We start from the raw sequence: 27,847 nt of genomic DNA on the forward strand, positions 1-27,847 counted from the left end.
AAAATTAATTAGATTTACATAAATTTTTATTATTTTTTTTACCCAAAAAATCACATTATTGATATTTTTTTATATATTTTCTAGGACGTTTTGTATTTAAAAAGATTATTTCCTTGTGTTTTAATGTATAAATGTAGGTTAAAGTTATAAACAGTGAATGAAGCTTTTAAAATTCTTGGATATATATACATTAGTTAAGGTACATTTTTTATATAAAATAACCATTAAAATTAAATATATAGGTCCTATGTAGACTTTTAAACCTACTTTTGTTAAAATATTTTATTAATTAATTTTAAATTTTCTAAGAGTAATTACAATTCCAAGGAGAAAGTGTGAAGAAATAGATCTAAGTTTTACGCAAAAATTTCTATAAATTAAGTAAAATTATTTATAAAAATGTATTTTTTTCTAGTTAAATAATAGCAGGACCATTAAAAAGTCGTAAAAAAATAAATTGAAAAATTTGAGTGTATGAAGGCAAGATGTGCATATGCAATTCTCTCAAAGCATAATACATTAAAATTAAACATAATTAATTTTAAAAAATATTTTTATTTTCTAATAAAATTTAATTAAATTATATTCTTTGGGGTTATTTTTTTAAAAATTTATATATTAATATATACACTTTCTTATAGATAAAATGTATTTTTATGTTAAAACCTAGAAGAAATTCATATACAATGTAACATAATTTTATAAATAATAAAATTAAAAATTAATTAATTAAAATATATTATAGAATATCCAGAATAAAATTATTCGATTTTATATTAAAAATAATTTTAAAATGATAAATTTTATATTTAAGACAAGGTTAATTATGTTTAAGTTAGTAATATTTAGATTAACATAATAGCTAAAAAAATATTGTATTTAAAGCAATTATTATTAAATCATATTACTAAAAAGTAAAAAAAGAAATGAATATTTTAATTAAATTAAGTTATAAATATTTAACCATTTAAAGATTTTAATTAAAGGATTTTGGGTTAATTTATTTAAAAGCTTTAGAAAATTCAGATAATTTTTTGAATTTTTCAATTAAACAAATAGCAAATTAAATTATTTTTTGAGAAAATATAATAAGAAACACTTATTAGTTTGTCCACTTTAGACGATTTTGCTCCTTAAAATGTCCAAATATTAGTATTTAAATTATTATAAAATTTAAGAAATGAATAAAAATAATATTTCTAAACATATTACTTGCTTTATTAGGTTCTATAATATATTTTTCTGTAAAGTCATTAAAAGAGCCAGTGAATCAGCCGAAAAAATTGGAATTCTTTCAAATATCCTATACATTAAGTTACTAATTGTTTAAATTAATCACTTTATTAATAAATCTAAAACTAAAAATATCAATAAATCTACATTTTCAATTTTTAGAAAAATATAAGAATTTTTTAGATTAAATTTTAAACATTTACGATATATTTGAAATTAAAACAAATAATAAATCTATAGGCCTACATCAAACTAATATTCTCTCTCTAATTTAATTAATTAATATTTAAATATCAGTTAAATTAAAAAGAGGAAGAATGGAAGAATGAATTATATTTAAAAAAAACCGATGAATTATTATTATTTTATTTTGAAAGATATAATTTATTATATATAAAGTAAGAGTTGCAGACTTCTTACAAAAATGAGCTAATCAATCACCATTTTGTCATTGCAACCGCTGCTGCTGCTAAGATAAACTATGGAAATAAATAAATAACATAAATTAACTTGTCAAATAATATAATCTAAGATGTCAAAACACTCCATAAACGTCATCAAATAAATTAATACGTTTATCATTAACTCTTATCATTTCACGCCATCTAAAATATCTTCTTCTTCTTCTTCCATAAAGGTTCTACACTTTAATTAATCTTTAGTTTTGAACGAATTAATAAATTATACAGGCAAGGTCACATTTTATCTTATCGCATTTATTAATGAAAGTTATTTAGCGATCCTGAAAGTGTATAAAATGCTTTAATACATACACACTATCCTTCACAGTATACAGTATAGTGCTTTTAGAAGTGTGTAGAGGGCTACATTATACAGTATTTCTTATAATAGTTCTATATCTTGTTATGGTACAGCATAGGATAGCGTATATTCTCTTAGAAGTATATAGAAGATTATAAAATACTTTATTTCACAGTAGCCTACATAGAATAACCTCTAATAGTTCTCTATCTTTATATAGTGCTTCTAATATTTCTAGTATAATTTAAGTGTAATTCTAATAAAGTAATACTTCTTGTAGTATATTTTATAAATATAGAAATTGTATTGACTATGTACTGTCTACTATATAGGTACTTGGTACTGTAAAATAGCTATACAGCAGACAGTACGTATGCCACAGGCATACTGTAAAGATATTATAGATTTCGGTACAGTATCACTTGCCTACTGTATAGGTACTATACAGTAGGCAAGTGATACTGTACTATTAAGTATTACCGTATTACCGTATTATAGATAGTACTTATAGAGAAGGTAAGTAGTAGAATATAGGTATGCCTACCTATACTACTTGCCTTCTATGTATCCTACTAGTGTACAGTACTAGTAGTCAGCTATTCCATGTATAGCAGCACTATTAAAATAAACAAAGAACTATTATAGTAAATTTGTAGCACTGGTATTATACTGTATTTAATAAGCGCCTAATAAACTAGTACCTACTTTTATTAATATATAGTCAAATAAATTATAAAAGTATCATACCTTCATGGTCTTAAATTTATTTTAGAGTTATTTTTTAATGTATATTTTTCATTTAGATAGATACGAATTTTATGCACACCTGCTACACAACAGGTTAAAGATCTGGCGAAAGATCAGCTCGTTTCATAATAACCAATTGAGTCATACTTATTTTATGATGATACCATGAAATTGCTAGAGAGAATAAAGAAAAAATTAACTTAGATAGTGATAGGTATAAGACAGCAGTAGGCATAATGCATGATAGGCAGGTGTTCCTTCACACCAGGAGATAATCTAAGCATATCGAAATAACAGAGGAAGATGCCGGCTTGCTAACATCGAAGACAACATGCTGTTAGGTTACAGAGAATAGAAACACGCCAGTAACTTAATGTTACAACCTTCACTCTTACAAGTGCCAGCTGTAATTCACTATAGTTTAAGTACTTCGTACCTCCCTATAGACTTTCTATACATTTGTGATGTTAATTATTTTAGCGAGCGGGAGGTGTTCAGCACAAGTGAATTCCTTATTTGGTATCGCTCTTAATACTTAAATTTTAGTATAATTAATTAATGACGTGCCGTTCCTTAGAATGGGGATGAGGAGCAATCACGCTGACCGGATACATACCTTGTTAGCGTGTAAAGGTCATTATTTGGATGGTTATAAGTGTAAAAATGGCAATTAACATTTATAAATAAATAATTTTACACCCGTTAAGCTTATATAATTTTATTATTTAGTAAAATTTATGTAGGGTTTATACAAAATAAATAAACAAAGTGATAGTAGAATTGATAAGAATTTATTATTATATATTTGTTTTTTGTACAGCATAGGCCTAATAGACACAAAGACGAGGACGGAAAGAAGAGAAAATTACAAAAACCACGATCAAAAGTACATTTTTCGTACAGTTTTCTTCGTTATTTTGTATGAACACCGCTCGATTCTTTAAATATAACTGTGCAATTAAATGATGAGCAATTGTGCACAAAATGAAAAATTTTCTGCATTTTTGGAGACTTTTTAAAACGATTGTCAACTTGTTTCTGTGCTGTGTTCGTTCGAAGACCATCTATTATCACATTCTTCATTCGAATCTTCGTCTGGAGAAGGTACTGATTGGTTCGCTTCTTCAGAATTCGATGCTTCTGTTTGTCCTTCTTCTTGCTCTTGTGCCAATCTTTTATGCTTAGTTCTTCGATTTTGGAACCAAACTTTAACCTAAAAGTTAATTAAAATTAATTTATAAAACTTAAAATTGTAATAAATTACATCCTAACCTTCACAATTTATACGAAACAAGAGTTATGATACTTTTAATTTGTACTAAATTTTAATGAATTCCTTATCAAGATGATGAGAAATTGGTTAAAATTATATCGTTCACTTATCTTTTACTTAATTTATTCAATTATATTCACGACTAGAGTTACCGACACACAAAAGAATAAAGGAAATTCTGCATCAACGCCACTTAAAACGCATTAAATAACAAGGATTTGGGTTCTTTTCTCTCACGACGTCAATCCATTATCATCTTTAGGATCAAATTGACATTAAACGAGCGTATTGGTTGAGGCCTAACTTTAAATAATTGAACAAAATTTCATTCTGGAACCACTTGATTCAACTGTGTCCAAACTATTGTAGAAGGGCGTGAGTATTTTCAATGACAAAGAACACCCTGATAGAAATTCGCAATCTCTCAACAATAGAAGGGTCTGTCACTTTCTGTGACAATAATACTTGGAGTGTCGACGTAATCGGATTGGTGTGCTTCCTCTACTGTGCTACATGCATGGTTTCCGGACAGGATTAAGCTTACGTCTGCTTGCACTATTAACGTTATGTTTTCCTAGCACTTCACAGCCATCCTATGCCAGCTTATAAAGGCCTGCCAGCTCGAGTAAACACTCCTTCAGCCTATAACGAACGCTCTTCTCTGACTAGGTATTAAGTCTATTATAAAGAGATCTGCCTGCCTATTCTCAAAAGGGGAAACCATCTTTTCAATTTTTACAATTATTTGAACGATTCTTTTCAACGTTTGTACCTATTCACACTTAAGATAAACACTATATGGAGTAGATTTAACCTTTACCGAACCCAACTACTTGACATTACACGCGATATTCTTAATGTTTTTACAGCTGACTGCCGTGTCACTTATACAATAAATAGGTTATTTGATGTCAGCACTACTAAGAAGAACTGAAATTGAGACCAATTGACTTATAAGTCATTTCTATAGCTGAATTTTCTTATTGTTTGATACCCTACCAGGATCCAATGTATGAGCGCTCTTAATAAAACCCTTTTGACCTTAAAAATACCATAAATAGTTTCTAAAAAATTCCAAAAACTCAAATTTATGGCTTTAAAATCTTTCTTTTATTCAGAGATTAGGTTCTCTTACGTTAAAGTAAGTTGAATCTACAGACCTGTAAGAACGTTTCAAAGATGGATCTATAGACTCATAAAAATATACATATAATTTATTGATCTAAGCATTTATAAACGATATCTGTATGTATTAAGTTTTTTTTTAAATTCAAATTTATTAAAATTATTCATATTTATTTCTTAGATACAGGCCCACTAAAATGGTCACTACCTTTCTACATTTGATCTATAAGGTATAAAATTAAATACTTAATAAGTGCTTAACAATAGAATAAACTTTATATAGTAAAACTTGTGTAAATCGGAATCGCTAATACAAAAATTTTCCGTTTTGGCAAGTTTTCGTTTCAGACAGGTTCCGTTTTAAACAGGTTTTAACGTATTAACATTATAATAAAAATTGTAGACAATTTATTCTATTTTTATTATTAAATTATATCCAATTTTCCCTATTTTAAAACACTGTTTAAGGTATTTTTTCTTTATGCATCCAAGTAGAACTTCATAAATTACAATAAAATAAATATATATATATTTTTTTCTTTTTTTGAGTTTTTATGATTAACGTATTAAGATATTATTAATTACATCACGTTTAATATTTGCAACGAGTTTAATATATAAATTTCATTTAAAAAAATAAGATTTAAAGCTCAGCAAATGCAATTAATCACGTTCAATGTAGCATGAATAATGGCGTGTTGCATTATACGATACAAGCAGTTAAAATGGCAATTATAATTTAAACACAATTTAAAATATCATAGTTCATTTTAAAGCCCACTTTCTACGAATTTTAAGCATTTATTAAGTAGAAAATTGCATATTTTGAGTATCGAATGAATGCACTCGCGTGACGATCACCCCTGGAAGATATCGTTTTAACGAACTTTGTGGTATCGAACATGTTCTAATTAAGTCCTTTATTCAATGAACAATACAATAAGAAAGGTTCTATCTATATAATTTTAAGGGGGTGGTTAGAAAATACTCTCCTTTCTACCTCAAAATTGGGTACAAAAATGGCGACCAGAGGCATTTTAGGTCAATTACAAATGATTTGAATTTCACAGTGGGTCTGCAAACATTCACAATTGGTAACTAATACAGTTAAAATGAGGATTTAGACCACCCACACGGATGCGTGACCCCCTGACCTCTTAGGTAGAGGTCAATAAGGATTAAGGAAGGGTACAGCATCGTTAAAGATAAATGGCTATTGGAATCATTCGTGACGTAGAGAGATGGTTGTCTTATTTCATACCAAATCTTGTCGAACTTTCTTTAAAAAATGTAGTTTTTTTTAATGCACAAAATACGTATAATGTGCATGTTTTTTACTTAAAAATTAATATTTTTCTTTACTTTTTGCGATTTATTTTTGGACAAAATCAGTTGAAAATTAACTTGTTTATAAAATAATCTTATTCGAAAAAAACAATACAAATAATTCGTTCGTGTGTCTGCGCGTTTTCACAAAAAATATTTTATAATTATTAAAAATTTACTGCACTTTTTAATTTAAAAAAAAATACAAATTTTACTATAAAAAACCAAATTACTTTTAATTATAAAGCAAATTTTTATTTAAAAAAACCTTAGTTTAAAAAATTATGAAGGCGTTCTTATCCAAAAAACACCCCAAAATGGCGATGTTATGAACAAAACGGCAAAATTAAATCCCGTTTTTAATATATATATATATATATATTTTTTTTTTTTTAAGAGAAAGGTTATTTTTAGAATTTCTGAATTGACGTAACACATTGTTACGTAAGTAAAGAACAGAGTAAATTTATAAAAGAAGTAAAATAAGGAACAATTGGTGGAAGAATGATGTTATTTATTATAGAGACAGCGATGACAAGGCCTCAGACCAACAAATCACTTAGTCCAATTAAACTAAACTTATTGCTGTTGGATGTTTGAGTTCCCACGTAACGTGACACTTCTATTTTAACACACTCCATAATACGCATGCGCGCGAATTAGTATCTTACACTTCAAACCGGTCAATCTAATTTGCACTTAGCTTTGCCTCAAACAAATTTTTCAATTTTTTCGAAGCGTTTTTGTGGTCCGATCTTAACCAAATTTGGTACAAAGGCGTAAATTACACTCTTAAATCTACTCTAAAAATTTCATATCTTTATCTATAATGGTTTATGAGTTATTTAATGGAAACGGGTAGACACACGCATGGATTTTTTAGTGATTTAAAATAACGTCTTGAAATTTTATTAATGGTTTAAATGTTAGTATATAATATAGATTAAAATTTATCTAGTATTTTATATTAAATTCAATTATTTTATCGCTAAATCGTGACAAAATTTGGTAAGAAAGTGTGAATTTTATTCGTTAACTTAACCTAAAAATTTCGTGTGTTTATCTCGAATAGTTTGTGTTATTTGACGAAAACATCCAGACAAACTGACAGACTAACGGAAACTCGGCCAGTATTTTAAATATTTACAAATAATGTAGATTAAAACTTATCAAATGAGTAATAGTTTATTTGATTGATGAGTAAGGCAATCGTTAAATATTAATCAATCCCCGGGTGTAGAGATAATTTATTCTCGATATTATTGATAATTATACACCAATTATCTTCACTCCCAAATATTATTTTTAGTAAAACTTTGTTGAATAATTTCGAAAATTGCTTTATAGTTAATTAACAGATTTATGAACACCTTTTTAATCATTTATAAAATATATATATTAAGGAATACGTATAGACGTGTGGATGAACCACGCATTTTAAAAATATTTCTGTATGTTCTTGAAATAAATGAATAAATATATATATTATATATATATATATATATATATATATATATATATATTATATATATATTATATATGTTTTAAATAAGAGTGAAATCTTCATCTTTCTAATAGGCCAACTTAAAATCCGCCGACTTTTTACTGATATTAATGAAAGCTTACAGACAGCCTAACGAACAACGCAGTTTTGGAATAAATTTTATTTATTTATTTTTTAAGTGCTTTTATTAGAGAATTTTTAAGCTTTGTAAACAGTCAACTTAATAAAATCTGTTGATTTTTGTCTGTAGTAAAGTCAAAATTTGACAAGTAAACGTAGGCGTTACTTTATAGCTTATACATTTTAGACCACGCCTGCTTAATACAACAATGATAAATCACTTAAAGATTCTGTTTATAGATTATTCTAATGTAAATAAGTTACTAAAAAAATAAAATAAAATACATTCAAAAAATTGATAAGCTCTTATATTAAGCTACTTAGAAGTGAGTGACTGTTGGGTTAAATCTTCTAAAATATAGATTAAAATTCTTCTATGCTTACTTGAGTTTCAGTTAAGCTTAAAGTCTGCGCCAATTGTTTTCTCTCAGCTCCAACTACATAATGATTCTTCTCGAATGCGTGTTCTAACTTCAGTAGTTGAGAGGGTGAAAATGCTGTCCTGATCCTTTTTGGCTTTCTGAACGGATGAAAGAGAAATGCTGTAGGATCGTGACCTGTAAAGATACATATGATTTTTAATGTGTTATAATATATATTGCGGGCCTACCTACTATGTTTGGTAGGCTATACTCTAAGTTATGGTAAAGTGTTGATAAGGTTTCTATGGTGAGCGTTATCACTAGCTTATATACTTGATTTATAGATATGAATTGTTATCGGTAGCCTATCTACTGGCTAATATAAAGGCTGATTCATAACCTGTTATCAAGGATATTTTGTAGATGTGAATCCTTATCTTGGTCGAGATGCTACTTTAGAGATGTAAATTCTTATCATTGTTATTATCATTTAGGCTATGATAAGGATTTTTAAATGTAAAAGATCTATAGATGCGAATCCTTATTAGAATCCAGCTTTATAGGTAAGTATATAAGTGGATCCTTATCAGAATTCAACATTCAGGCTAGTCTATAGAAGTGAATCTTTAGACGAGTATGGCGAAAGCTTTCTAACTACGAATCCTTATCACAGTCGGTCATTCAGGCTAGTCTAAGGAAATGAATCTTTATTTTGGCCGAGCATGCAGGCTAATCTACAGATACGAATTCTTATCGGAGAAGAGCACGCAGGCTAGTCTATAAATATGAATTCTCATCATAACCTCATGAAAGTTTGTATAAACACAAACCTGATCAGTAACTTATCATATTTGCTAATTTACAGATAAACATCACAGTCAATAGCCTGAATTACGATACTTCATATGCAATTTATTAATTAGACTCTGGGCAAGTATTTCCTTTTTTATAGAAAGTTGTGACAAAATGTAACCGGGTGAAGAGATAGATAATCATAGATTTCAGTATTTATATAGCAGTACACTTTATAATCAATCTATCGTAATTTCGGAGGAGTTGTAAGGACAGACATAATAAATTGTGACACGAAAAGCGTCTAAGAACAGTTAAAAAAACTGGATCCACTGAGGCTAACGACTAATTTCTATAAGTGGAATTATAAGATAGGCTTATAATCATTGTTCGATAAGAATTATCACGATAATACTATTATCTGTTCAAATTGATTACAATAAATGTCGCAAGCAATAAGAGATGATGTGCTTTCATCATGTCTTTTGCATTAACATGTTATTAACCCGTATAATGAAAGTGTAATATGATGTTCCGCATTTAGTGTACTTCGTGACAGGATCATTGCAAATATATCGATGATGTCGACTTCATCGCTCGAAAAATTATATAACATCCTCGCAAATGATACCTAACTCTCTGGAATATTAATTTAGACTTAATCGATATATTTTTAAAGTGTACTTTTATGTTTTAATATAAAATTCTGACTTAAATTTGTCATATTTTTAACCTTTTTATTCGGTTTTAGAGTTTTAATTGATTGTCAATGATACTTACAATGCTACTATGTTTATATAACATATATATATAGCATAACAAAGTATAAAAACATGCTATGCATTTGTAGTATAAGGATGAGTATCAGAACAGGCAATGCTTCAAACTTACGGAAGTTTATAATTAATTCATATTCACAAGTATGCAAAGACAAACTGAAAGTTGTTAACAGGCTTGGACCACCCTGTATAAATTTAGCAAATTTGTGTTGAAACTATTAATCGTTTTTAGAGCATCAATACTGAATTGTAATAGTTCATAAATCACTAAAAATTATCGTTTAAACATAGAATTATTTGTAAATTTAAGCATTGTGTAGTGTACTAAACTAAGTATTATAGCTAGTTTGAAAGTTATTCGAAGATATATTAGTAAACGTAGAGAAGAATGGGGTAAAAATCAAAGCGAGTCAGAGATTGTCAATCAAGCGTACAGGCCTTAAATTTCTTTGGAAATTTAAGGCCTGTACGCTTGATACTTAACACTAGATAAATCTTAGTGTTAAGGCCGTGATCCAGAAAAGCTATTATTAGGTTTATAGACCTAATGACAGCCTTAATAGCTGAATATCCAAACTAGGAGTGTGGTCTCAATAACTGATCACGTAAGGTGCGTTAGAAGAAGTTCATCGACCAGACAACATCTAAGCGTAAACTTTGAACGATTTAACCGAAAATTATACAAGAGAAACAAGTGAGAATAGACGTAATTTAACTGTTTATCTTAGCTTGACTGCCGCCACTTAATACTCATTTATATGTGTAAATACCACAACACTGGCAGCTTTGTAATTTGCTCTTATCATACCTTCAGCTCAGATCGGCTTCGAGTTGACCGTAAGCTGTAATCAAATAAACACACACTGCCGAAAAGTTGTCACGATCTACAACATTCAAGGTGTAATCATACACTGAACTGATAGAGGATATAAAAAAAAAACCTTACACCTATCACGCAACTCGCATGAGTCGAGTCATTTAAGAGCTAGTACCTCAATCTTTCCAGTCTCTTACTTTACAACTTGTCTTTACTAATGCTAAATTATTTGTATATATTTGAATAATGAGAATATAGGGCTTAATTATGTATTAAAATTAATGTCATTCGTATATAAGAGGCCTTGAAAATGATCCGAAAACCTGTCGAGGGATGTTGGCGAGTGAATCTTCCAGATTGATTCTAAATAACTGAATCTTTTAAAACAAATTGAAATTTTTATGCACTTGTTGGACTTTATAAAATATTGACTAATGGGGTCCAGTTTTTACGGGCCTTTCTATTTTTGAGGGGTCAAAAATGGAATATTTTGGTACAGAAATTAAATTTTTTGAAGTCTTCGTATGAGAAATTGAACGGTGCAAATTCAAAATGACATAAAAAGCGAGAGTGTTCTTGTATATAATTTATAATAACTTATATATAAAGTACAGTACTTATCATAAAGGCAACTTTTAAAGCTAAAGATCCTTCGAATTTGGTATTTAAATCCTGTAAATTATTCAATTACAGAATATTTTATAGGGCATATTAATGAAAATGTGTTTTTTCTTGCTGATTTATCGAAGAAAATTAATTAAATATAAAGCATAATTTATTAAAATAACCCACTACGGATGGTTTAAAAATCGGTTAACAGTGTTTTCTTCTAACTAAATGCTACATGTGTGAAAATAGCGGTATGAGATAATGCAAGAGAAATATAGAAGAATCCATTTCAAATTATTCTTCTATAAAGTTGTTCACTCAGGAATTTATATTAAAATAATTTTTAATAATTTTTTTTGTGAAAATAATAATATATCTAAATAATTCCTTCATAATTTGATATTTTATCTTATACCTGTAATTCAAATTCGTAACTTCATCAGTAGCACATACTATTATGCACTTTCCTTATCTTTTCATACTGAAGCATAACACGATACATGCTAACATTCGGATACACACATATAAGAATTCTCAATAAACAATAAAAAATGACAGTACCGCTTCTCTCAAAAACGAAGAGTATATTAATGAAATAATAAGAAAACTGAGTAAATTACAATGCTTTCATACTAGAGAATTCGTAATTAATAATTGTACCATCTTACCCGAGGCCTGGTTAATTTCGAGACAATTTCTCACTCCGAACCGAATTTAACGAATTTCTTATAGAATCGCGCATATATTTTATGTCCGAATGGATGCAGGGTGTCGGTTAACCGTGATAAAAATGAATATTTTACTAGTTATAAACTCCGATTAACGAAAAAAACGATGCGGTTAACCGACTTTGGGTCAGCACGTATAATTTAATTTCTGTCAAAGGGACGAGGAACATTATTAAACATTTCATATTTTAAATATTAGTTTTAACACAGCAAAGGTCATAGTAATAAAAAAAAGAGGAGGACGTCGAGAGACTTTTATGACTTTAGTATGTGACTGGAATTTCGAAACATTTGGAAAGCCAAGTGGACTTTTGCATGGAACTTAGTGAATATGATCAATGTGGCGTGTTCACGAAGAGTGGATGACAATTAATGTGACTGACTCGAAAACGAATCAAAACTTCATTCACCTGCTGAGTTTGTTTTTTGCAGATGCCACAAGAGGGCGGTACCTACATCATCGGAGCGAAAAATTAGAAAGGTAGTAATGAACGTGATATGCAGCTTTGCTTCACTCACGTGATTCACGTTGAATGCCTGATGAATAGGTCCTACATCATCAAATTCCTCCTTTTCTTTATATAATTTAAATATTTCTTATGGTATGTATATTGCGCGATGGGAGTGAAGTATGTTAATACATTTCTCACTTTTAAAAATGTCTCCTCCCCTCTTTCTCTTTTACTCTTTTTAATTTTTAAATTGTGTTTATAAAATTTTCGTTTGGCATTTGGTATGAAACAATTCTCTTAATGATAATTAAAATTGTATGAGGGGTGAAAGTTTGTTAACACCAATTCTTGCCTTTACAAATATCACTTTTTAAATTCTTAATATTTATATTTATTCAAAATATTATATATATATTGAATTTGGGCGTAGTTTCATTTGGAATGACAAATGAAAGTATAACCTGTACACGTGATTTTCATATGATTTTAGGCTACTGTTTCACGCGATTTCAGGCTTGATTTCAGGCTACAGTTTCACTTCAGATTTTTATCTGATTTTAAGTTATAGTTTCATATAAAACAATTCTTCTGGCAAATAAATTGTATAGGAGAGTGAAAATTTCTTAACAAACCTTTAAAAATATCCTTTTTTAAATATTAAATTATCATTATTATATAAAAAAGATTGTGTTTTAAGTTATTAGTTTCGTTTGGCGTTATGTTTTTTTATTATTATAATTTTATTTTTCTTATCAGTAATTATTCATAGGTACAATTTATTGGGTTATTAACTAATAATATAGATAACGAATTCGTATCACGAATAGCAAATTGCCCTTTTAAATCCATGTGCGAGACCATAAAATTGTAAATATTTTATATTTTATGATGAATGATCTCATTCGACTTTTTTTATCTTTCAAATGATTTTATTATTATCTCAACTTATCTACGTTGCTTTGATAATAAATCAGTACTTTCATCGTGTATACGTGTACTTGTATATATATATATTTTTTTATTTTTGTTTTCGATTTAAAATTAATGTTTATGCTTTTTTAGTGTAATTAAACTATATTGTCCTTTCATTTTTATATGTTTTCCTCCTTAAATTCTTATTTGACACCTTTCTAGTTTTATATTTATATATGAAATTAAATTATCTATCTAATAACATTTTTGATGGTTTAGATTAAAATAAACTTGAAAATTGTTTAAAATTTCCTGTATTTTTAGTCTAAAGTTTAGAATCTGTACTCGAGCTTTTGAATGTATTTAATGAGAGAGAATTTTTTTTAGCATAAATACTTGTTAAGTAAAGAAACACAATTTTAAATGCAAAAAATACATTAAGAAATTGCAATTAAGAAAGAAAAGTACTTTAAAAACACAATTGTCTTTACTTGTCACAAGGTAACAACTAGTCTGTAAGTCACAAGTACACCAAGTGTACAGTCACAAATATATTTATGCATAAGCTTTAAATCATTTTTTATTTATACACTTTAATATAATCAATAATAACTATAATTTCTTCACTTGTGATTAGTAATATACTCATGAACAAGTTGCAAGTCATGAGCTCAGGATTTAGATAGCGCAACTAACTTAAAACACGAACAAGCTCTTACATCCTGACTATATTATAATAAACCTGTAGCCTACAATAATACTTTATCTTTATATACATTCAATATTGAGTAATAAGGCGATACACGAGCAAATTCTTGACATTGTAGCTTAAATTTACTAGTAAATATATATATAAAAAAAAAATTTAATATAAATCTGTAAAGGATGCTGAATGTAAATTTTGAGGATAGTCTTACAGCTCGGACATAAAAGAGAATTCCTATCTACGATAAAAATACAGAAATGAACAATTTGAGGCTGTTGTTTGAGATAGCAGATACGCCTCAGGACCAACAGCTGAAGTTAAATCAAGCAGACACATCAGTTATCTCACCACGTCGGTTATAACGATGCTTAGTATTGTATGCATGGTGAATTTCTATACAGAGCCAGAATGGTAATGCTTGCCTCTACCTAATAACGTCCAGATATGGGATGACAGGTGTTTCTCACATTGATGGACAACTTTTCCATGTTCTTTAGACGTTTTACTTCTGTTCTTCGTCTTTTCAAGCTTCAAAGATTAGAAATATACATAAAAACAAACGAAAAAAAAAAAAATTTAAGTGCTTCAAGGGTGTCGTTATCCTTGTTATTTTAGAAGATATTTAAAGCATAGTAACGAATTCCAATGGAACTTATCTTCTAGACTCGATAAATTTCTCAATTATCTATGTTAAAATGACATCTAGGTTACATAAAAACAAATATATTAGTTTAAAAAAGCGTATAAATGTAGTAAAATTTAAAGAAAGGCGTGGGTTCGGATCTCATTCGAGATTTTACACACTCATTGGGAATTTTTACTTTTTTAAATCATGTTTTAGATAGGCTTGAAATGTTTGTTTATTAAGAAAATACGTTTTATACATTTAATGTTTAGTTAAAATCACTGTGTAAGCCTATATGAATGGTTATATATTTTAGAAAGTGGATAGATTAAGAGATTTTTCTTAATATACACATAAAATTGAAGTGTTGGCGTATAAAATATTGTATAAATTTGTAAATTCCCTGTAGAAAATGCACGCATTAGTAGAGCTCGTGTGATAAACTAAAGTAATTCTATACGCAATTCTCTAGTAATATAGTGCTGATAAAGTAATAAGGTAGAATGTGATGAATGCTATTTTGAAAGCCTTGAAAATAGCATTCATCAGACGAGGGACGAAATCCTTTCTAGTCAATTAGTTCTCATACTGAACATGTTCCTGTCATAAGTTGGACTCGGTTCATTCCAGAATTAAGGAAATGAAACTCTTTACATGTTAATGTATAGTGCTACTGAGATACACGTGGGAGCTTGACGATGATTGACAATTAAGTAAAGTAACTGGCGACCTAACAATTACGGTACACGCCTTCACACTGAAACTAAAATAAACTCTTGGTACCGCCTCCTCCAACAGCAGCTCATTTTTCTCGCAATTTTGTGACAAGATTACTTGCTGATCACTCAACAATATGTAACTGAATTCATTCTCAGGAAACTACAAATTAAAATTCCTCTTTCATACATTCATTCTGATTGATTTAAATTCAATTTTATTCACTTATTTAATACATTTTTTCCAGTTTTTAAGGAGAACTGCTTTGAAAATTTACGAATAAACCGTTAAATTTTTGTATTTTAAACATAATGACTTTAAAAATTAGAAGAATGTGAATTAAATTAGCCATTTTTAATCTAGTTTCTACATCATTTTAATCAGTTTGTAAGTAAGAAACGAATTAAAGTGGCGTAAAAATTGCTTAATAAAAAGCAATTTCTACCAATTTTTAAAGGTTCATGTTAAAAATTTATTAATTAAACCTCTTTTTTAAAGTTTAATTTAATAAATTTTCACTACATAATCGCTTAAAAATGCGTAGAAAATGAGAAATTCACTTCAATATTTAGCACTTTTTACATCATTTTAATTCGTTTCCTACTCAAAAATTGACTAATTAGAGTTAAGAATACATTTAAAAATATTTATTTCTTTAAGAATAAACCTTCTAAATTTATTTATTTCGTGTAAAAAATTTGTCAAAATGTTCTACTTTCCGTGGGACCACCGAGGGGTGCTTAAATAACTGCTACTCTTAACCGCTATAATAACAGGAAGATAATCATTGCGGTGATTAATAGTAAGCAATAAATAAATGAAATATTAATTAAAGTGTAAAATAATGTTTAAAAATGTTGTAATGAGTTACTCAATAGTGTCATTTAGCTGATAACCCTCGGGTTACATTAGCTATCATCGTGCTGACCCTAAGAGGCTTTAGGCCAGTTTCCTCAACAATTAATTCCAATTGGTTCCCATCCTAAAATAACCTTTACCTTAAATTAACAACCTGATAACATTAGAAAACCGTAAAATGATTTTAGAATTATGATTTTTACATGTAAAATAGTTGTATACTTAATCTCAGCAACGTAGCAGTTTAAAAATAATGTCCTATCAGCAAAGAAACACTTGGATATAAGTTGATCTGTACACTTTATAATTAGAGTGTTGATTCTCACGTGTGCCCTGTTACATGTGCTCATGGTTACGAAATTCCTCTTTAACACGATATATATCTCCATATTATATCCTTTAAAACGACAGACTCCGAAAAATTCCAGCACTTGAATATTTAACATAATACAGACCCCGATGTTGTAGATATGACAAGATATAGACACTCAATACTTCACCTTTAATACAATATAAACTCCGATATTGCGCCTTTAAAACAATAAAACCTCAAGCAATTTCATATTTAGCATGACCTAGACCCCGATAATGTTCATATAACGTAACATAGAACTCGATATTGTATCTTTAAAACTCTAGGAATTGATATAATATAATATAGACCCCGATGTTGTAGATATAACGCGCTATAGTCTTTCAATATTGCATTATTAATACAATAGCCTACACAGTAAATCCCGATATAGCATCTTTAACAGTATGTAGCCTATCTTTAATACAATATTATATATTTAAACAATAGATCTTTAAAATGACATAAACTCCAGAAATTGGCTATTCGACATAATTCAGACCCCGGTATTGTAGATCTAACACACCGCAGAATCTCAATATTGCATCTTTAACCTCGATGTTGAATTTTTAACCGATAGAGACCCGTCAACTACCTTCACTTTGTATATATTTTCAACATAATTGTAACCTCGTTAACCATCCCAATCTCTTATTTACGGGCACGACTGGATACAAGACACGATAACCAACCCAACGGAAGGGGGTATGTATATATTGTTATTATTTTCCCCCTTTACAATGTACTCAAAATATAAAAATTATAGAAAATATTTGTTGAACTTTCAACATTGGACAGAGAGTAGCTGCAAAACAATCTAATTTTAATCCGTCATAAATCGAGCTGACATTTACTGGATGGGTTTATCTCGTAACCGGGCGTATACCCGCCACCTGTGTGGACTACCCTCCCACCAATTACAGTCGCCAAGTGTCGCCACCGGTCAGACTGTGAAATAAAAAATAAAATAAAAAATAAAAAAAAATGTCCAGGAGATCCGGGACCTGCGGGTGACCGCAAGAGAATTTCATCCCCTTTTGCAAACCTTATCTTAATGACATCGAGGTTAGGTTAGGGGAAGCGAGGGCGGAATGTGGAGCTGGTAAGAAAAGGGGGGAAGGAGGGGCGTGTCCGAGGTCCGACCATTGATATGTCCTGACCTGATTTATGTCTCCTCTACGTTGGATGAAGCACCGGCGTTTCGTTAATGATGCTGGTAGAATTTCTCAGCCCTATCTTACCCACAACCTATGAGTTTAATTGTAGCGCTTGCGATACGAGACTGGAGTCAAGATTAGCTTTATATATTTAAAGAATAGGTTACTAAACTTATTGGCTCTATATTCACAATGCGTGGGTTGATATTATATGAGATATATCCTTATACTAAATGTCGACTCTTATACTAAGAGAGCCTATTAAAGTCGAGCTCTTATCAGAAAATATACGGTTTAATAATGCATAATTGTTTATAATATATTTTAAAAAAAACAAAACAAAAAATTTAGAATATTTGTAAAGCATCTAAGCATAAAAATTACTGTTTTTCACGTATCTCAATCTTATTCTCATCCAAACTTGCACACTCTTCAATAAAGGTTCCACTGAACTAGACTGTGAAAATGAATATTCTCTTAAATTAAAAAATAAGTTATATATAAGTAAAATTTAATATTATTAATAATTTTACTATTAAACAATACAAATTTTATAATAATTTAAAAAGAAAATAAAATGTAAATTTGCCCCGTTTCTCTTAAGCTATTTCTCAAGTAGGGGTGATTAAATTTATATTTTAATAAATACTCAACGTTGAATAATAAGCTTATTATTAAATTTAATAATGAATAAAGTAAATTATACGAGAGAAAAAAAAATCAAAAATGAGGAGTGAGTAAACCATTCACGTACGGTTAGAAACAACAAGATTCGTGTTTATCACAATATATAGAGGTGCAGGCGATAACGAGCAAGTTCACCGACTGGACACAGTTTAGATCGTTAGTTACAGGCGCCCTACTAGACCTACTACTCTAGACTCTAATTGGGTGGGGCGAGAAATGGGCTACGATCATCGAAAAGAAATTTTCTTTCGCAAACTGCTTCTCACTACAGCTGCGATCTTTAAGCTCTTACCAAATCTTAACACGTTCAACTTTAGGACAGACGAACGTGTCGGGGATGCGAATTGTCACCATTTTTCTAAAGAAAAAAGCAATATCTGAAGCATCTGCTACGAAGAATCTTCATTTAAATAATCGAGTTTGTAATTTATAAAGATTTAGTTGAATACTTAATATATGTTAAGTATTAAAATTAGAGTAAAAGTATGAGGGCTTAACAAGACTTATGCGGGTTAATTAAACTAGTATCAGACTATAAATATCTCATTTTATTCTTCGAGTTGTTGAGAAGTTAATTTAATTTGTAAATAAGTAATTTTTTTTTAGCGGTTTACAAATTTGTTTTAAAGTTGCTGCCTCTTACGATCATCTAGATTTAAAGTGATAAGAAAGATAAATCTGTTAATACGTGTTTAAAAAATTTAAAAAATATAAATATTTTGCTTTCAATTAATTTAATTCTATTAAATTATTAAAATTAACTTATTCGTATTGGTTATTTTTTATATGATTTATGTAAATTGAATATAAAATTATCCTGACGTTCATTAGAGATAATGATGATACGCGCTTGCTTTTATGATAATTTTAGTGATAACTCTTTTCCTAATCTAAAATGATTTAATCTTATCTTTAATGATAGATTTTAATCTCAAATATTCTAATAATTCTAATAATTTTTATGTTAAAAAGTAAATATGAGGCCTATAAGCTTATTTTTAATAAAGGCCTATAGCAAAAACAATGCACTTTTTGTGTTTGTGTTGACTTTACTTAAATATAATCTCATCGTTTACTTTGTTAAACGCTATATTATATTAAAAACTGCATTAAATAATTAAAATAAATAAATTTAATTGTTATTTTTAATTTATTAATTGATAATTGAGGCTAAGAAAGGTTTCTATCCGTCTCTGATGTAGACTTAACGCGATAAAATCAATTTTTAAAGGATTTTTAAACACGTAAATGAATTTTTGAGAAGTGTTTTATTGTAAAAATGTCTTCTAAACACACTAAATTATTAATTTATTAATAATTTATAACAATCTCTAATTTTTAAATAAAAAAATTGAAAATATTTCAAGCATGTCATTCAATTATAAGTTGATTTTAATAGTTTTATAAGTTAATTATTTACATAAATGTATGTAAAATAATTAATATAAGAAAGTAATTATTAATTTTATAATATATTCTTAATAGTTAATGAGATTTTTTATAGGTTCTACAACTTCTACAACGATCTTATGAACCCTGTTTTCTATATGATACTTATAACGTGATGTAGATAAATTATGGGTTATAATCGAAGCTTTATTACCTTGAACTAAACCATAAATGTCTTCAATAAATCTATTACTGTAATAAGAATAATGAAAAATCTTCGTATTGAAAGTAGGCAATATCTTCTACTTGAAAATTAAAATACTCCAATTATTTTTAATCGCCTATTATAATTCTTTAATTACAATGCCTTGAGAGGGGTGATTTTAGATTGGATGTAACAATGTCTTAACATTTAAAGTCTCTTAAATAAATTCTATAGGTACTGTGGCCATTGATGATGAAGGAATTACAAATGAAATTTATATAATTAACCAATAGGGCATTAAGGAATTTATTCAAATTAATTGAATTGTCGAGTGTATTTTGAATCATCTTGATTTAAAATTATGTACAGGATTCAAGTGATGCTTTTAATACAAGCTACAAATATGCCTGTAGCAAAAGCAACGCTTCGACCCTGTTATAGGCATTTTGAAGACCGCAAGACTCCAAAATGCCTACAACAGAAGATTCAACTAGCCATTAAAAGCTCCAAAACGTCTACAAACAATATAATAAATACCTACATGTCTGTATGCCTATATAACAATTGTAATGGAAGACCTAAAAACCAAATCAAAAGTCTTCACTTGGAGAAATTATAAAAAAAGTTATACAGATATAAATAGAAAAATATGTTTAGAGAGCCGAAAGACGTGGGATCGGTTCTGAAATACATTCTTAGGCATGTTACAGATTCAATTCTCACTCGGAAGCAGTATAAGAACCGAACCTATGTCCTTCATTTCGTACCTTTTTCGGTGCTGTTAACTACATCCTGGATATAATGTTAAATTTAAGCATGCATATATGCATGAAATTACATAAATAACTTTACGAATCGGTAGTAAGACATCAACTTCTTTATAATCAGTTGAATCCATAAAATAATCCTTCTCCTCAATATAATAACCATTGTTTTTGAAGAAATTTATGAAGTTTTCGTAACTTAGATATAAGACAAAACTTTATAAATTTCTTCAAAAATAATGGTTGTTATATTTAATTTTAAGATCTATTATTTTACATAAACCTTTTGCACCATCAACCATCTTAAAAACCAACTTACCAATAGGGTTAAATTTAAAAAAAAATGTACAAATTAATCACTTGAACGTCATTAAAAATTACGCTTCTAATTGAATACGAATATATTTAATGATTTCAACCTTGTGTTAAAAGGATAACCGCTTATTAAAGGAACCATTCATGAAGATGTATTAAAATTGCACTCATTTCCTCCCTCTGTTATCAGTTTGATGTTCATTGTTCTGACTTATCCCACGGATAGGTCTATACTCACACTACATTGATTTCTATAGGGTAAGGCGGGACAGTTAATTGTCTATCCTATCCAATAATCGCATCACAGGGTTTCATTCACACCCTCAAGGTAGTGGCGCGTATAAACAATTAAAATTTACTAGTGAATAAGGGGTTAAATAAGTAAGATCTTTTAATGAATTTAAGAATTTGAAATGACTTTAAGACTTCTTTAAATTAATCTTAGTGGTGTAGAAACACCTGTCGAAGATTATTTAATGGAGCCAGGTTGTTGAGATAGGTTCTACATCTTGTTGAGAACGTTAGAGAAAGATACAATTCGAGATAAACATGGTGTATCTTCATTGATGACTATCTAAGTTCGTTACAGATAAGTAGAGTTACTCTAGAATGATTAATACCAACACCTTGCTTATCTCACAACAGGGGAATGATAGAAGCTTATTATATATATATATATATACTACATATTTTTTTTATTAAATAATAATCCATAAAGTTCGTAGACCTTCCACTTCTTAGTTTTTCTCCTCCTAAAATATTATTATTGCTGGAGTTAAATAAACCCTACTTCAATGAACGTCTATCAGTTTTTAATGGGGGATGTAGCAGTTATTTTTTATGAATTGTGTGAAGTTAAGACATAAAATTTTAAATAAAATCTGTTTAAATGTTAATAAATTGTAAAATGCTACTTGTGTGGAACAATAATTCAATAAGTTCTGATGTAACGAAATTATCGGCTCGTCTAAATAGTGTAGGGAAGACTCGCAGGGCCGGATTTGAGGCGATTGGAGCGATTGGTACCAATCGGGCCCCGCGCTTGAAGGGGCCCCGCATCACGTCAAAATTTATATATTTAAAAATAGTGCATGTTACAAAAATAAATATCTAAGTATATTATTATTAAAAAATAAAACAGCATATTTCAATATGTAAATTAACTGTTAATTAATTTTGTTATTTAAAGTTTGAGGGGCCCCGCAAAAAAAAAAATTCAATCGGGCCTCGCACCTATTGCATCCGGCGCTGGGGAAGAGAAAGCCTATGTTAAGGCATAAAGGAATATGAGATTTTTACTTAGCTTATAGGCCTAAATTAGGGCCTGTTATTTATAAAATTTATAAGTTTCTAGATCTGTAAACTTTATTTTTATGTATATAATTGACGTTCCTCGCTTCGCATTCAGATTTTCAGTAGGGTTTGAGAACTTTAATGGCTTTAAATAAGGAGAATAACGTTACTAATTATAATTGCTATCAGTTAGGATCCTTATATATATAATCTTTTTACTTAAAAATCCTTATTTTTTCGCAAACAGAAGGATTTTTCCTGGAAATAATGCGAATTTTGCGCTCATTTTGTTGAACTTCAAATATTTTTTGTGATAAATTATTTCTAATTTATTAAATATTGTAATATTTTTTAAATCTAAAACAGAGTCCCAATATGGCTTAATAAGATTATTGAGACACGAATCGGAATTGAGACAGTTGATATATAGCGTTAGTTCGATGATTTGACATATAATGACTCAATCTGTTGAAACAAATCAAGATAGTCAGTCAGTTACTTGACATTGATTCGATTCTGCATTACTCCCAATAACTTTAAACACTTTTACAGTTTTTCTACACCATTTAAGCTACCAAACTGCAATCTTTTAGTAAAAATACTTGTTTATTATCCTATTAAGAATACAGAGTTTCTGTCACAACGACTAAATTAAAGGCTAATTTATATTTTAAAAAAATCTCTTAAAATTAAGATTTTGTGATATTTTATACCTTAAAACCACTGCATAAGTCTATAATTTATCATTGTACATCATTTATTTTACAAAATAACCTAAGTTTGGACTGCATTAGTTACCCTTAAGACGTATAGTTTAACATTTTCAAGAGAATAAGTGAAATCGCGAGGGTAATTTGCATAAAATTAAGGCTATTTAATATATTAAACGCGTTAAAATCATTGTGAAAAGTAATTATTTACCATTATAATTCGTTTGTTTCATAAAATAACTCGAAAATTTTCACTTTGGACTGCGTTACTTACCTTTAAGAAGGTATTACTTTTAACATTTGCAAGACCACAAGATTTTTTGAAGTAGAAAAATCGTGATTAATCTTGTGATTATTAAAGGAGATTTTATGCTTTTCAAATATTCTAACCCCCCTTTCTAAATATTAAAAAAAAAAGGATATGAAGAGTAACAGCTGTTAAGGATAGTTCGTGCAATCCAGATTACGATGGATCGTCCTATCTAAACACGTTAAATTAGTCTAGAAATTTTGTTTAAAGAGATAAAAATGGCATTCATTCAATTTAAAAGATAAGTTAAAATTAATTTTTAAATGGCCCTTTCATTATTATCACCATCAGTAACGTTATCAATCGCGCGATAAGATCAAGGGGATTTAATTGCGCTTCATTACTGTTAAGGGTAAGTTTAACATTTAAATTATAATTTCTGCTAATTTAAAATAATATTTTATGGTAAATTTATATAATATTTAAGCATTAATAACGTATTTATAAAGGAGAATTGAGTCTTGTTCGATTTACTTCAGCCTAAACTGTACTCATACTAACACGAATATGGGTCATTGAACTACATTTATTCTCATAAAATTCTTAGCTAAGTTACGTTAATTATATGTTTTTAAACAGCTTAAAAACTCTATTTTTTAATTATATAATTATAATTTTTATATGTATTTATAAATTCAATTTTTATCCATTTAATTCCCTCATCTCGTACATTTTCTCCTCGTAAACTTAGCGTATATCGGACAAATCTTATCATTTCACTACATCAAAATGGCTTAAAAAATGTAAATAATTATTAAAAAATAATTAAAATAACAATATTTATTCTCTTAAAAATAATTTAAATTTAATTAATTCTTTAATTATTTTTTTTAATTATCGAATTTGTAGGCCTTGGTTGAAAAATAATTAAATTTAAAGTATGATTTAAATCCTAACTAATTAGAATTATTAAATTTATATATTTTATAAATTTAATTTGTAAATTCGAGAATTAAAAGTTGATTTTTTAAAATACTGTTTTTAGCTTAGTTTTAATTTAATTATACTAGAAAATTAAAATAGGGCTTTAAGAATAATTTAGTTTTATATACAAATATATACAACTTCAATTAAGTTAATAATATAATAAATTAATCAAATATTAATAAAATTAGAATTAAAACTTAAATTTTAATTATAATTTAACAAAAAATTATAATTACAAACTTATAAGTTTATATAAGCTCAATAGAAAAAAATGGTTAGGAATTTTAACTAAATTGGAATTAAAACTAAAATTAAATGATTAAATAACATATTTTATATTTTCTATAAGGTATAATAAGAATTTTTTCTATAAAATTATATACTTCCATTAAAAAATAATATATTATTCTATAATAAGATAGTGATTAAAGTATTTTTAATAATTTTCTATACCGAATTGCTTTTATATAATATTAATAAGACCATCAAATTTAGGAATGAAAAATGACAAAAGATGCAAGTTAAGGCTTGGGTAATGTAATATATTATAGCAATTTTTAGAAGGGACTGAGTAAATGGTAATTGCCTGTCAGTTAAGACTGCAAAAGGCACGAAACAATCTAGGCCTGCTATAATGAAATAAATTACAAGAGCAACCAACTTTTCACATTAACTTTGCCGCTGTACAATGAACAAGAAGGAAAATATCAAGCTTTACAAGGCCTATGACGTAACAAATTACCACCCCAATTAATGGTAAAATCATTCAAATTTACTACTGATAGGTAAGGACTTTTCACCCTCTCTTAATGTTGAATTTTTTTATATATGTAATCAATGTTATATGAGGCCCTTAAAGTTAAGGCCTACTAGGCCTTCGGGTGTTTAATTTATGCACGCTTTTAAGAAGGTTTTTATGACTTTAAATTCTCCAATCTTTTGCTTATATAAAAACTTTTTGTAGTTATAGCCATAATAAGCGATTCTACTTTAATTTAACACGTAAAATCGTTGAATAATTCCCTTTTAAACTAACCATTCTATAGCCTTAAAGTGCTCAAACCACGCCATTTTTCTTAACATTACGGTTTATAAATCAATTTAAGATTTTAATTAACATAAATAGGCCTAAATTAAATTATAATTAAGTAAATAATTAGTAATTTTTGTATAAGAATCTTTACTTACCGGGATGCCTGTATTGCAAGTAACGTGCATAACGCCACGGGTAAGATAAGTGATGACGTGATAATAAAAATGGCGTAATTGTCTGTAATTGTCCAAATGATGAATTTCGTAAGTTCTGAGATTGATATAAACTACGAGACAAACCATAAGAGTCCGGGCATTGTACGGGATAGAAGCCACTATGAGCGAGTACTGGTCTTGCAACAGTGGGTCTCACTACAGCTTGTTCATTTTGGGAATCGGAAGATGTCGAATCATCTTGAATATTTTTCTCTTCTCCAACGATCGAGTCTATAGAAAAACCTAATTTAGGTTTAATATTCGATACTTCTGGTGCCATTCTATTTGTCACATTGCAATGTTTACTTTATGATACAGTTAATGGTTTTTATGTGTTCTTATAAGCCTAATTTAAAGTAGAACAGAAATTGTACACTGGCTTATGAATATCTGTCGATGCCATAAATCCACAAATGTTTTCAACTATGTATTTACAACCTACAATTAGGCATTGACTTGACTAGCTCCGTTGTCCTACCTTGAGGCACTCGACGTGCATCGCACCGGCCGACACATGCTGCCCCCTTGTGTTAAAAGACTGCGTATACTACGTCATGAATTCTCACCCTCTCTCTCTCTCTTGTCGTTGATTTTTTAAACATTATCATAATTATTTTAATTCGAAAATATGTGCCCAACTCTCTCTGATTTGCTGTTCTTTATTAATGCGCTTCTATACACATTGTTGCGAAGTACAATTTAAATTTTTGTCTGTAATATAGAAAATTTTTTTTATAATTTTATAAAAGTTATTTAGGCAAATATGTAAAAAAATAAACAAAAATTTATCTATTTTGTTGTATATCTTAAAGAATACCGTAAAATTATGCCAGTTTTTAAATATGTGTTTTTAGAAAGTTTACACCATCCTTAAAGTTTAATTATATTTATCACATTTAAATTAAAGTCAAGGTTAAAATTAATGGTAAATGCCATTAAATTTCTTAATTGAAGAGACTTTAAAGTAAAGAATACGTAGTAAACCCTTATCTTCAGAAAATGGCAATTAATTAATTACCGTTTTTCTGATGGTAAATATCACAAATTTACCAAAAATTTGACCTTATTGCTGCTGATAGAAAGGGATAATCTACATTAAACTCACGCATACACATACAAACACACGCTACGAACTAAGCAATACACACGAAGTTACTTCTCATAAAAATCATAGGAGGAAGTATCATAGTTCGTATCAAATCCGTAACATTATTTCTTGTCATCTTTACAACATCCGTAGACAGTCTCGTATTCATAAATAAAGATGTGAACAATGCTGGATCCCCATCTGAATCGTATCTTTGACCATATCTGTCAGACGACGAAATAGAATTGTCTCCCACTGTGTCAATACTTCAAACGTTAACACACTTATAAGACAGTCTGCTTCCGCATAAATATAATTGACAGAAATTGTATATATATATTTTTATATATAGGCCCTATATTTAATAATTATATTACAAAAATTTAATAAAAGTGCTTAATATACTCGTAGATAAGGCGTATGCTAACTGTATAGGCTTTATCGCGTAAATTAATTTAATTCTTTTAAACTTTATTTTAATTAATCTAAAGCCTAATTAAGCTAATTAGCTTATATTTAATTAACATAAAAAATTGCTTATAATTTTATATGAATATAAATATTTGTGCATCAATTTGTCACTTGGTTTTGTTAAAGTTAAGTGGAAAAAATGAATTTTTTTACATGGAAGGTGTACTTATTTTTGCGTTTTTTAGATTTATGTATAAGGTATTAATATAATTAATAAAATGTGTACAGGTACAGTACTGTATCTTATACATATTATCCTATACATCTTACACATATATATTAATACCTTATACATATATCTTATATCCTAGTGTAGGGAAAGCAGATGTGCTTGGGAAAAAAAAGATTTTCCCAACAGATTTGAAAAATTAGCTCTTTTTTCTTTTTTGTTTAACAATAGGTTTCTACTTGCTAGGGTTCAATTGATTTATAGGTGTTTTTGGATCCGCTCCTCAAGTTTTTACTCAAAGTAGCTCCATACAATA

General features: G+C 28.5%; 1 protein-coding gene across 1 annotated transcript; it reads right to left on the reverse strand.

The window, feature by feature from the left end:
• Positions 1-3,511: 3,511 nt before the first annotated feature.
• LOC136974750 (homeotic protein empty spiracles-like) lies at positions 3,512-26,391 on the reverse strand. Its single transcript, XM_067269695.1, has 3 exons — positions 25,745-26,391; positions 8,475-8,647; positions 3,512-3,955 (listed from the first exon to the last, which is right to left on the reverse strand). The coding sequence occupies exons 1-3, from the start codon at positions 26,082-26,084 to the stop codon at positions 3,770-3,772; spliced, it is 699 nt and encodes a 232-aa protein (XP_067125796.1). The 5' UTR covers positions 26,085-26,391; the 3' UTR covers positions 3,512-3,769.
• Positions 26,392-27,847: the final 1,456 nt, after the last annotated feature.

Source organism: Centruroides vittatus, unplaced genomic scaffold (genome assembly GCF_030686945.1).
Source record: "Centruroides vittatus isolate TY-2023 unplaced genomic scaffold, ASM3068694v2 contig_355, whole genome shotgun sequence".
Taxonomy (NCBI): domain Eukaryota; kingdom Metazoa; phylum Arthropoda; class Arachnida; order Scorpiones; family Buthidae; genus Centruroides; species Centruroides vittatus.